This window comes from Podarcis filfolensis, assembly GCF_964270895.1.
Source record: "Podarcis filfolensis genome assembly, chromosome: 3".
In the NCBI taxonomy this organism is placed as follows: Eukaryota; Metazoa; Chordata; class Lepidosauria; order Squamata; family Lacertidae; genus Podarcis; species Podarcis filfolensis.
This window is the reverse complement of record NC_139606.1, coordinates 61968828-61981187: the sequence shown is the minus strand read 5'-3', so window position 1 is coordinate 61981187 and position 12360 is coordinate 61968828. Positions and strand designations below refer to the sequence as shown.

At 40.9% G+C, this 12360-nt stretch overlaps 1 protein-coding gene across 2 annotated transcripts in view; it reads right to left on the bottom strand.

The window, feature by feature from the left end:
• Positions 1-12360, bottom strand: part of ARFGEF3 (ARFGEF family member 3) — a 70429-nt gene that overhangs the window by 26711 nt on the left and 31358 nt on the right. The window contains exons 7-15 of one of the 2 annotated variants that reach the window (XM_083607548.1): positions 11472-11514; positions 10666-10744; positions 8328-8432; positions 6061-6385; positions 4853-4965; positions 3827-4743; positions 1909-2075; positions 1030-1264; positions 105-212 (exon numbers count right to left, since the gene is read on the bottom strand). In XM_083607548.1, coding sequence (XP_083463674.1) covers positions 105-212; positions 1030-1264; positions 1909-2075; positions 3827-4743; positions 4853-4965; positions 6061-6385; positions 8328-8432; positions 10666-10744; positions 11472-11514 — 2092 coding nt within the window. The remainder of the gene's footprint in view (positions 1-104; positions 213-1029; positions 1265-1908; positions 2076-3826; positions 4744-4852; positions 4966-6060; positions 6386-8327; positions 8433-10665; positions 10745-11471; positions 11515-12360) is intronic. The other variant, XM_083607549.1, reaches the window with a different exon arrangement.

The window sequence follows — 12360 nt, the reverse complement described above, 5'->3', positions numbered from 1 at the left end:
ATAAAAATATGAAGGTTAAGTGATTGGGGTGGGGTGGGGTGTATCTGAAATACTACAAATATATACAAATGTGGCTCATGGTTCCCTTGATGCAGATCCTTTACCTGCAAGAACAGCATCATCTGGCTTCCGGGTGTGGGTGAGAGGAGACTGCGAGGATGCAGAGGCCATCAGCTGCCCACCTATTGTGCTGCTCCCCAAACCATCAATGTCTGCAAAGAAAAACAACAAGAAGTTACTATGGGATAAAGGGGGGAAACACCTAAGGGACAATGAATTCCCTCAAGTGAGTTGCAGAGGAATGTGTGATACGTCTCCACTAGTATGAGATTGATCCAACAGTGTTGCTCAACTGACAGTAAAGCCTTTAACAGTGGAAGGGAAGTCATTTTCAGTGGCTCTTCTTTCCTCCTGAGGTCCCCTCCCCCACTCTAAATCTGCTCCAGAGAATTGTGGGAACTCTCCACAGCAGATTTAAGGAGGACATGGGGCAGAGGGGGGGCGGGCTACAGGTGAGAAGGAAAATTACCTTCAAGCCTGTTCCACTGACAGAAGCTTTGCTGTTGCCACTGGATACAGGCCATTTTACAAGTGATATAAGAAAGCTCTGGCTGTGGCATTTGTTATTTATAATGTTTGTTCACACATGCTAGTTATTTCATGTTGCGAGGGATGGAGGTGCCTCCGTAACGTCAGACTGAGCTACTAAAACAAAGCAACTGCAAAATGTAAGTTATTGCAGTCATAAATGGCATTATAAAAATCAGGTGTGGGTATCCTTTTTGGCCTGGTGGGTCAGATCTTTCTAAGTCCCCACCCCTACTGGTTGGTTAACAGACAGGTGGGCAGGACAACCCATTGGTCAGTCACCTGGCATCATTATGATAATACAACAATTCCCATCATAATAATACAAAACCCTGACTACCGGCCATGCTGACTGGGACTGGGGTATTCTGGACACTCAATGCATTTAGCCAAAGATGTGTATTTAATTCTATATCGCCCTGGTATTCAAATCATACTGACCAGTCAGCATGGTGATGAGTGGGAGGCTGTGCTCTTCAGGACTCCCCCAATATCCTGCCTCTCCAAGAAGATTTCTCTCCAGCACTTGATGGTAAAGCTCTTCAACCCAAGCCTGAGAAAATACCATCAAAACTCCACTGGATTGGACCTGCTTCATAAACTCCTTCTGCAGAATGGAACAGCACAATTCAGCTACCACTGCATTACTGGGCATGTTGCTTTTCCTCAGAGACTTCTAGAAACATACAGATATGATCAGGAGCATAAAACCAAGGTGACAAGCATAGATAAAATTATGCATCTGTCGGCACACATAATAACCACCCATCTTTCTCTCTGATGCAGCTCAGATGTGACACCAAACCATGATGTCATATACTTGTGCAAAAATGAGCCTCGGGGTGGCTTCTCTCCCCACCCCCACCCACCATGTTTCCCTAACTTCCTTTTGGTTCTTAGCAAACCATAGCTTCTTGTCCAAACACAGCAAACTATAGTTTGTGCAAAGTGGAGAATGATGAGGTTCAGGAAGCACTTTTCTCCCTATGGTGAAAGAACCAGGGGACAAAACTCCCCTTGAGTCTGGTGGCAAATGTTACTATACATTTTCATTTTTCCTTCCCACGGTATTTTTTTAAGAATGGCTTTTGTAAAATATTGTCCTCTCTCTGAAGTCTCCTACCCTTTAAACCCACGAAACAGACAAAAACTGATTTTGGACCCAGTTGCTCCAATTTAATGCTCCCCTGGGTTCAACCTGCATCAAATCTGAGTACTTCATATTTATTCACTGAGCTGCGGACCAACAAGCTATAAGAAGTCAGGGTAGTTGCAAATGTGTGTTGTTCTTCACCATACCCAGCACTGCATTCCACTCACCATGATCACGGGGGACTGGCCAGGCTTCTTTCGGTAGTAATCTGCATTGGACAGCTTCAGGTTGAGCAGGAGAGTATAATGAGAGACCATATAGAGACTATCTGCATTCATCAGTGTCTGGAAGCTATAGGCGACATTCCCTTCAAATCCAGGAGAGTGCATCATACCTACCAAAAAACAGAGAGCTATAGCAAGTGCCTTGTAAGAGAAATCTTGCTTTAGTGATTCAAGGCCGCTTTCTTTTTATATGGTGATTTACCAGTTACTGCACTGTAACTCACATTTCTGTAACTACATGATCAGAAACTTCTGTTGCACTAGCCAAAGTGCCTTCCACAGCCCCAGTGGAGACTGCCCTATTTTGAACAAAGTAAAGGTAAAGGTAAAGGACCCCTGGGTGGTTAAGTCCAGTCAAAGGCGACTACAGGGTTGCGGCGCTCACCTTGCTTTCAGGCCAAGGGAGCCGGCGTTTGTCCACAGACAGCTTTCCGGGTCATGTGGCCAGCATGACTAAACTGCTTCTGGTTAATGAAACACTGTGACAGAAGCCAGAGTGCACGGAAATGCAATTTACCTTCCCACCGTAGAGGTACCCATTTATCTACTTGCACTGATATGCTTTCGAACTGCTAGGTTGGCAGAAGCAGGGACAGAGCAGCAGGAGTTCACCCCATCACACGGATTCGAACTGCCGACCTTCAGATTGGCAAGCTCAAAGGGCTCAGTGGTTTAGACCACAGTGCCACCCACTCCCATGAAGAAAGTAGATGCCACTGTCAGCAATGCATTAAAACAGACTGTTGTAGTAAATAAAGCATTGGATTTTGTTTGGGTTTCAGTGCATAGAACCTTTATACATAGAACCTTGCTTTGCACAGAACCTTTACAGAATATATTGGAAGAAGGGTCTCAAAACATCATAAAGGCACACTTTTACATACAAAAGCAGTTTACCATATTAGTGGGCGCAGCTTATTAGTAATGTGGAGAACAGCTTGCTTCTTAAATAAAACTAAACATGAACATCCAGTAATCAAGTGTACTAAAACATTTGAACCTCTGGCTTACGGGATAATTTGCTCTGGAAATTGATTAGCATTAAAGAGTCCCCATATACTACTGTAACCCTGTTGTTATGTACATCATATACACAGCTTATAAACTTGACACCAGGATAATGTGGTGTGACTGAAATGTTATGTTAAAACTGTGCTTGCTGAACAGTTTCATGTAATAGAATACAACAGGTTATAATAGGCTGATTTGTCAAAAATGCAGGAATACAAATGGAAACTGCTGTGTCAGAATGAAAATTCCACAAGGATTTTTCTGGAAAAATCCATGAGCAGCAGACTGGAATTTTGTACCTTGTTTGTAGATCTTTCCTAAGAAGTCCACAAGGGTTCAGATTCTGATATTTAACTTTTTCATGCTGCCTATTGAGATCAAGTAGGCACCTTTACTGAACTCTTTTCAACATTTGCTAAAAACATTCTTGTTTAGACAAGCCTACCCAAATGTTTAGAAAGCTGAGGTGATTTTAACCTGTTTTAGTATTTTAACTTATGTATATTTTAAAGAAGGTTGTAAATTTTTCCTGCTTTAATTGCCTTATCTTTCGGGTAAACCACTTTGAGAGTTTCTACAATCAAGCAGTGCAAAAATCTTATGAAATGAATAAATTAAATAAATACGTTTTCATTCTTTTGTAGGAAAAAAAAATAGTTACATTGGAGCCAGGCCACACAGACTCCAGAACTGCATCAACTCCAGAATTAATTCACAGGGCTGCAAATAGATTAGAATGCAGATTCTCTCAAACATACATGAAAATAGTATTTGACATATCAAAGACCCTTAATCAGCAATGCTCTGCATTGTTCATTTAATACTGGCTGTGAAGAAAATGATCACCAACCTGAACAAAAAGTTGAAGCGAAGTTCTGGAGGGCCAAATCAACATCTTCCACTTTAGAAAGAGCGATAAGTCGAGGGAGAAGAGCTTCAAGGGACTGGATGAATAATCTGGCACTGTGCTGATCTGCTTCCTGGTTCTTCAGAAGTTTCAAGGAAAGGGCAGCAGTTCGTAAGGATTTGTGACCTGGACAGTCTCTTGGGGTCTGCTCTTCATCAGCCAACGAGCAATTGTCTGAGCCTATGTCTGAAACATCTGACCTTCCGGAATCTTTCTCTGCTGCCATGGAATATTGGTCACATGAATCAAATTCAGTCCTAGAAAGATCTTGGTCATCAACACTGAAATTGCTCTCACTGTACCTGGATCCACAAGAACGTGCCCTGCAGTCAACTGAAAGAAAATTAGTTATATCTGGATAAACAACTGTATGGCTCCGTTGAACAACATCTGGCTGGTCAATGGTTTCTGATTCTGGGTCTTTATAATGAATTTCTTTACCCATTTGTCCAGCCGGTGACTGGAGAGAATTTTTACGAATTTCAGAACGATCTTCTGGAGTGGTCTGCCCCATTTCACCTTCCAAGGTTGTCTGACCAGTATCTGTGGTGACGCTAATACTAATGTCAGGACTCTTTTCATTGCCAGTTTCCCAGGGGGTATGGGTATGCTCTGATGACAGGATGCGCCTTTGCCACCTAAAATCGGCATCGTTTATCTCCATGGAATCTCTGCTTGTCTCGCCCCCGTCCTTTAACTCGTCCATACGTCGGAGAAGCAGATGGACCTGCTCCTCGTCAAGGCCTTTCCCTTGACTGAGATCATCCAGGGTGCCAAGGAGGGCACAGACACAGGACACTGAAGCATAGCAGGCTTCAATCCCACCTTTCGCGCAAGCTTCACTCATCCCGTCCAAGATACTACAATAAATAGAAACAAGACACACTTTACTCTCTCTTTTTTTCTTAACTGGAAAAGCATGGATTTTAAAAAAGGATTATTGGCTTAAGGAAACCTAGTAGAACATACAGTTTGAGAAGATCCAGGTGGGACTTCCTTTTCGAAATCGACCTTTTCCTGCATTCTGGTTCAGTAGAGCAGGGGCCTGCCAAATCGCAGAGCCGCCGAGGACTGCCAAGTATCTAAATTTGTATGAAATATAAAAAACTCCTCACAGATCAAATGCACGGTGCTGGAACAAACCTTATTTCTTTGGTAAGCTGATCTGCCCCAGGATGCATTGAGCTTATTAATTCAAGGATGCAGGGTGTACCCATCAATTTATTAACATAAGTTGGTTTCAGAAAGCAGATAAATCCTGTGTTAGCTTGCCAACACTGACGGCCTAAATGTTACAGAGCAGCCCTGGCCTGCCTCTCTAAAGCATCCCTACACCTCCATTCCTTGAGATCAGTTTGGAGTAGCCCGGCTTGGCATCTCTTCTTCACAAGTTGCAAAACTGGAGGGAGGGGCAGGGGTCAGATGGCCAGAGACTTTGGTGCCGGAATTTGGAGCTAATTGCTCCGGGAGTCCTCTCAGATTACTTCACTGTCTGAATTCAGCTCTAGAATGAAGACTTTTTTATATATAATTTTTATTTGATTTTTTTGTTGATATACCAAGAAAGAAAAGAAAAACAGAAAACGAAAATAATAATGAACAAAATATTATTTACAAAACAATAAGGCAAAAATTGGTCTTCTGACTGTAGACCCGACCTCCCATCTGTTCCTTACTTCAATTGTATATTACTTGTTGCCAATAAACACTTTTGTTATGATCTGACTAATTCTTAATTTAACTTAGGTCTCATATCTTTCTTGAAGCTACTACTGAAATGATTCAAATGCTGTGACGGAGTTTAAACTGCTGTAGTTATTTTTCAAATATATTTTAAAGACTTCCCATTTTGAGACAAATTCCTGCTTGGGTTTATTCTTTATTTTTTCTGATAAGCTATCTAACTCCACATATTCTGCCAGTTTTTTAGTCCATAGAATGAAGACTTTTTAATTACTTGTGTTTTACTTTGAAATGTTACGGTTGGGTTTGTGTCCCTCCCCTGCTTCTTTTATCATTGCATTTATTGTTTCATACGAAAACAATCTATATACAGAATTGCTTTTGAATATGAACTCTTTACAGTCAATAAAGGAAATGGGGGATGGATGGGTCAATAAAGGAAATCAATGGGGTGGAGATGGGTACAAACAAAATGGTATTTGCAGTTAGCTCACCTCTTTCATGATCTTGATAGCTTCCACTCTGTGCTGAGGTGGAGGGTACAGAAGCATTCGGTGATAAAGAGACTGCAGGACCGGCTTCATGGACTCCACCGATCCCATCAATCGGACAAGTTCTGCTGCAATGTAATAGATTGTCCGGGCAGCAGGACTGCTAAGGGCAGGTGCATTGGAGGAGCAACCTGACCCTCTGCCATGATCGGAGACCCCTGAGGAAGGAGAATCAGCTTCGTGGAAGATGTTGCTGTGAGCAGAGGTGATGGTTTTGTCATGGACTGGATTTCCCAAGATTACTACAAGAGCCGGGCAGAGCTGCTTCCTGAAAAAGAAAAGCAGCGTGGGAGCGAAACAGACAAACAAATAGGTGGCAAAAGGGGAGGAATCAACACACCACAGTGGTACCTCGGTTTAGGGTACTTAATCTGTTCCAGAAGTCTGTTCTTAAACCAAAGCCATTCTTAAACACTTTCCCTAATTAGGCCTCCCACTACCGGTGCCCTTCCGTTCATAGACCAAGGTAAATGTCAGGTGGTGAGGTGGTTGCTCACGAGTAACCAGGCAGGACTCCGACCTGTCTTTTGCAGGTTTTTATTTTGTGCAAACTATTTACAGTGCAGAACCACAAAGTTCATGTCCGTCTTAGTCACTTACAGATTCTGGGAGTGGCCCCTTCCGGTCCCGTCCCCCCCGTGTAAGAATTTAGACACCCCAAATTTCCACCTCCCATCCTTACGTTTCACCCCTCTGTGCAAACTGGGTGATGGAAACGGCGTGCCTGTTTCCTGATCGGCTGGGCTAGGTGAGGCGATTGAGCTCTCAGTAGCATCTTCGAACCCTCCCCTTGCTCGGCTTTCCCCTTCCTCCCCTGCTCCACTGGAGGTGTGGCTTTCCCCACCACTCGAAGAGGGGCTGCTCCTCAGAAGCGTAGGAGGTTCTCTGTATCCCCCTGCCCCCCCCGTTGTGATGGCAGTCCCCTGACAGTAAAGTTCGCTAACTGGAACGCTACTTCCACTTTTGCCGGGTTCGTATACTGAATAGTTCGTAAACAGGGCTGTTCTTAAACCGAGGTACCACTGTACTCACATTGGACAACAAACTTCAGTTATATTTATAAATGAGATCATTGTAAAGCACTCAGCACCCATAAAATGCCTACAGAAATTGAACCACCACCACAACCGCCACGGAAGAGGCATATGTATATAGAATTATAATACATACACAGATATAAATCTAGCTACTATATCTTTAGCGGCACACCTTTTTGAAGTCAAACTTCACAATATCAGGAGTAGGCAAAATGGTGCCCTCCACATATTGCTGAACTAGAATGGCTATCATTCTTGACTACTGGCAATGCTGCCTGGGGCTGATGGGGGTTTGAGTAAAACAACATCTGGAGGGGAGCACATTGGGCACGGCACTGTATACCAAATTATAACTTAGCAGGACCAGGTGAACATGTTGACTCAGCAATGAGCTAAGCCAAGGTTTGGCTAAGTGTTTTATCTAAAACAGGGCTGCAGCTCATGGCTAGTGTGATGAGAGCTTAACCACACATCCTGGTTTGTATGACACACAAACCTTGACTTAGCTCAGCGCTGTGCAACTGTATAAAGCAGAGGAGCAAATAATCATTTAGCTTACCATGTCATATGACCCAAGGCTACCCCGGTCTATATTCTACACACATAATTTTAATATAGAGGCAGTATTATGAGCATCTGTTGAATGAATGAGGGCACCTATTCCCTTGGGAATGGAGACAGTATTATTATTGGAAAGGCTTGAAAGGGCCTCTCTGGCAAAGAGGTCCAGAGGTTACCTTTATCATGGAGAATGACATACTCATGACAATTTCTCATTTACCAAAGCCCTCTTTGGGGGCTTAGTCTTCTTGAATGCAAACAATAATTGAGGAGAAGCAGTTATGTGCTACAAAATCCCATCCTCTCTGGTGCATCACGTTTATCCAAGTTAAGAGCCATCCATAAGTTTGAGGTCAGCAGTATCGCATGAAGAGCCTCTTCTACTTATGGAGGGTCCTTGCAGGGTTTACAACCCTGAATGACTTATAGTCTTGATTGGACAAAAAACTATTTCATATTTGCTCCAGTATGGTTAAGCACATTTATGTAGGACTGAAACTCCAGTTTTTCTCGAAGAATGTAATCTTCCTTTAACGGGGAGTAAGCCATGAACCCAATGAGGACTACATGAACAGAATTGCACTCCAAAAGGTTCCAAGCAGATTTACTTACCATATAAGGTCAGTGAATCCTTTATGATGGTGCATATTAGGAGAGGAACTATTCAGCATCGAAAGAATGCATTCCAAGAAGAGAAGTTGCAACTGCTGATTCTCACTGAAAATGGAAGCAAAGTGTCTTACAATTTATTGTTCTTTTCAACCAGATGCAATAATACAAATAAAAAAAGCAAATAGTTTTTCTTCCTATTTCATGGAAAAATACAAAAGGAAAATTCTCTGCGAAGAAAACGGACATGAAAGCAGCTGAATGCAATTATCCAGAATCAATTTCTCCTAAGTAGAAATATCAATTTCTAATGAAAATGTTCAGGGATGTTAAAAACATTAAATATATATATCACTTCCCACTTCGCAAAATGATTTATAACTCAAGCAGAATTCTAAAAAATAATAATCACATGAACATGGTAAAAAACACTGAAGCAATAAATTAAAATATTTTAGTAAAAACTCCCAAACATATTTAATGTAGAAGAGTTCACTGATGACTATAATAATGGGCACTTCGCAAGTATAATAATAATATATAATGCATACTGCTGTTCAGTATTAACAACTACTTCACTGACAGGATTGTTGCAGTAATTAAGAATGTGTGCCATTAGCACAAAATGCAATAGATATAAATAAAGCTACCGCTAATAAACTGCTTGCAATTACAAAGTAGACAGATCCTACATGCAAATAATTACAGTTATTTGGATGTACGAGTAATTACTTAAACTTAATATAGGACACATTAGTACTGATAATTACTGGGAAATGGGAAATGCCTGCTTTTGCAGTGTAGATCAGAGTTACTCTATTGTTACCCAATTCACTTCTCAAATAATTTTTCCCTGATTCTGTTCATATATTGCAGCCTAGCACGTCAAGGACTAATTAACTTAAATGTATGCTAATTACACGCTGGCATGCAATACTCAAGGTGGATTACCATTGTCTTATCACAAAATGAAAAGATTAAGTTGCTGTTAACTGCTTAATGGAACAATTATTTTTTTGAAAGATAGCTAATTGTTGTTCCCTACTGTCTTTGAATTCAATCATCAGGTGGACACAAGTAGACAACAGACAAAAGATAAAACTCCATATTGGAGTAATAAATCCAAAGCTAATATCAGCAAGTCTAGAAAGGTGTGTCACTAATCCCTACTAATGGCCTTATTCATAGGTCTGAAGCTACTGAGTTTCTACAATGGGCCAAATATTTTGGTTATAATATTCAATTTGAAGACTGGGGAAAATTGTGGAAAGAAAATTTAAAATTTACTGCATGCACAGCGCTGAAGGAAAATGTTATGAAAATGTTTTATAGATGGTACATCACACCGGTAAAACATGCAATAAGTGTTGGAAATGTAAAGAAAAAGAGGGAATGTTTTACCATATGTGGTGGGAATGTAAGAAAGTGAGGAACTTTTGGGAAGCAATATATAATGAATTGAAAAAGATGTTAAAATATACTTTTGTTAAGAAACCAGAAGCTTTTCTTTTAGGGATTACAGGAAATGAAATAAGAAGAAAAGACTGTAAACTTTTCCAGTATGCAGTTACAGCAGCAAGAATTTTATTGGCCCAGAAATGGAAACAAGAGGAAGTACCGACAATACAAGAATGGAGATTGAAATTAACGGACTATGCGGAACTGGACAGATTGACTGGGAAAATAAGATATGTTCGAAACCAAAAGTTCATCGAAGAGTGGGGAAAGTTTGTAGATTATCTGAAAAATGTATGTGATGTGCAAACAACGCTAGTGGGGTTTCAAGAAGCACTGTAAAAGTTTGAGATGTATTGTCAAAAAGAAATAGAAAGGGGAGGGAAGACAAATGGCAATACAATGAAGGGAATGCGTATTGAAGAGTAAATATGGATGATTACCAGAGAAGCGGAAGGAAGTCAAAAAAGACTAATTTGTTAAAACATGGAGAAAAATGTATAGTTGTGTTGGAAAACTAATAAAAATATTTATAAAATAAAGAAGGTTAACATGAAAAAAAAAGAAGCTACTGAGTTTCTGCAACAGAAAAATTGCATTAAAAAATTTCCATTTTCCATTTTTGTATTGCGGATGGAAACAGCAGAGCACTACATGGGATTAAGTAGCCCAGTGAGGGAGTGGAGGAATGGGGAAAATGCATTTTTTTGTGCCATTATCTCTATATATTTTTTCTAGCTGTTCTGTACATGCAGAAGAGCATTTTTCTTTAAAAAGGAAAGAAGTACCAGAAGTCTGAAATAGATGCTTCAATGTTCAGGTTGATTCTATACCATAGAGTGATTCTACCTAAACACTTAGTTTAAATTCAGAAACAATTACTCACCTGATAACTGCCTGTAGTTTTTCACAGAGAACCGTGAAGACAGAGACAACATCGTCACAAAGGGACTCTGTGGTAGAATCTGCAAAAGGGGCAAAGGACACATATTAGCAGCAGCCATGTGTACACCTAACTACACTAAAGTTTGACACCTGCAGAAACATCTCCAACTTCAGTGACTTCAAACTTTGCACAGAACATGATGAGGAAGACATGGGATATGGCGTTGAAAGAGAAGCTTTATCTGGGCATATGTGGACAGGACTCTCCTCTGCCCCTAATTCAATGCTCTGGTGCAAATATGGAATGAAACATCTACTGAGGAAAACGATTCGACCAACCGTTGGGGGAAGGGAATGCTGGAAGCGGAAGGGGAGGAGCTGTTTCTTGCAAGTGTTGCTGGGAAGGAGGAAATGAGCAGAACTCCATGCAAGGTTTCAAGGACAACTGCATGAAAGATAGAGAGACACAGGGATGGTGCTTAGGATGCCTCTGGATCCAATGCAGCGCTGCTGGGAAGGACAAGCCCCTCTTGAGGTGTATATGCTATGAACTCTCTCTATAATACTCAGATGTAAATATGCGTGAATAAACCATATTTCTTAGAGACGCTGCCACCTCCGCCGCGTCTCATTCCAAAGGAACACAAACTCTGGTTAAGGGCCAAGACCCCTGGAACCTTGCTACCGCTTGGCTGGGGTGGCTTGTAACAAAATTCACAATAATTTTGCATAGACATGATGGTGGGTGGGGGGAAGGAAGTTGAAGGGGAGAAATAAACCAGTTTCTGAGTAGTTATGAACTCATACCTGGGCTCTTGCACCCCTGAAGGACTCCTTGGCTTTCAGCTATCTATTCAGGAAAGAAATATATTGTCATTAGCACAGGTATGGGAAAGTGTTGAATGGTCTCTTTAAATTTGAAGGTTCATTATTGTTCCACAAGATGTGTATTTCTTTAAGGCCAGAGCAAATAATGTGACCTAGTTTTACAGTTATGAAGCAGTATAGCAGGTGCTGTTAAGTTATGTTAATTAAGCTGTTGGGTATTGTATATAAAGAGCAGCACCTAGCTCTCTCAGTACCCTGGTGGATAGGTTGGTGGTTGGGTCATGTTTATAGATATATTGTAAAAGGAGTTTTTGTTTTTGTTATTAAAACCTAGCAAAAGTTATTTTTGCGTTCCTTGTAATGTGTGGTCTCCCCAGCACGCTTTCTGCAGCGCAACTAATCTGCAAATAGCCAACAGTTTACTGAAGAACAACTTTTCACTTTTCTATTTCTAGACATATGAGCAATCAAGGAAACCACTCCTGAGACAAGACTCTAACCTGATCCAGAGGAGAATTATGGAGTTTATGTATTGCGGTATGGAACTGTGGGTTATTTATTTATTTAGTGCCATATCAAGATAAATTTTAAATAGCAGGAAATAACTATATGTTGGAATATTGCCCTGAATTTCATCACATAAAATTGCAACATAAAACTCCTGTGATTTTCCAGCCTAATGGGGTTGCAAACAGTTTGTTTCTGGCTGCTGACATGGAACCAATTTCCATAACATGGAAAGGAGCACTAAATTTTTGCTGGATGCTAGTTTTCCAGAAGTGGCTTTTACACTGTATGTAAGATAATATAAAACATAGAAATTATCAGGTAAGAAGACATCGGGAAAAGGGAATAAAGTGCTGTCTGA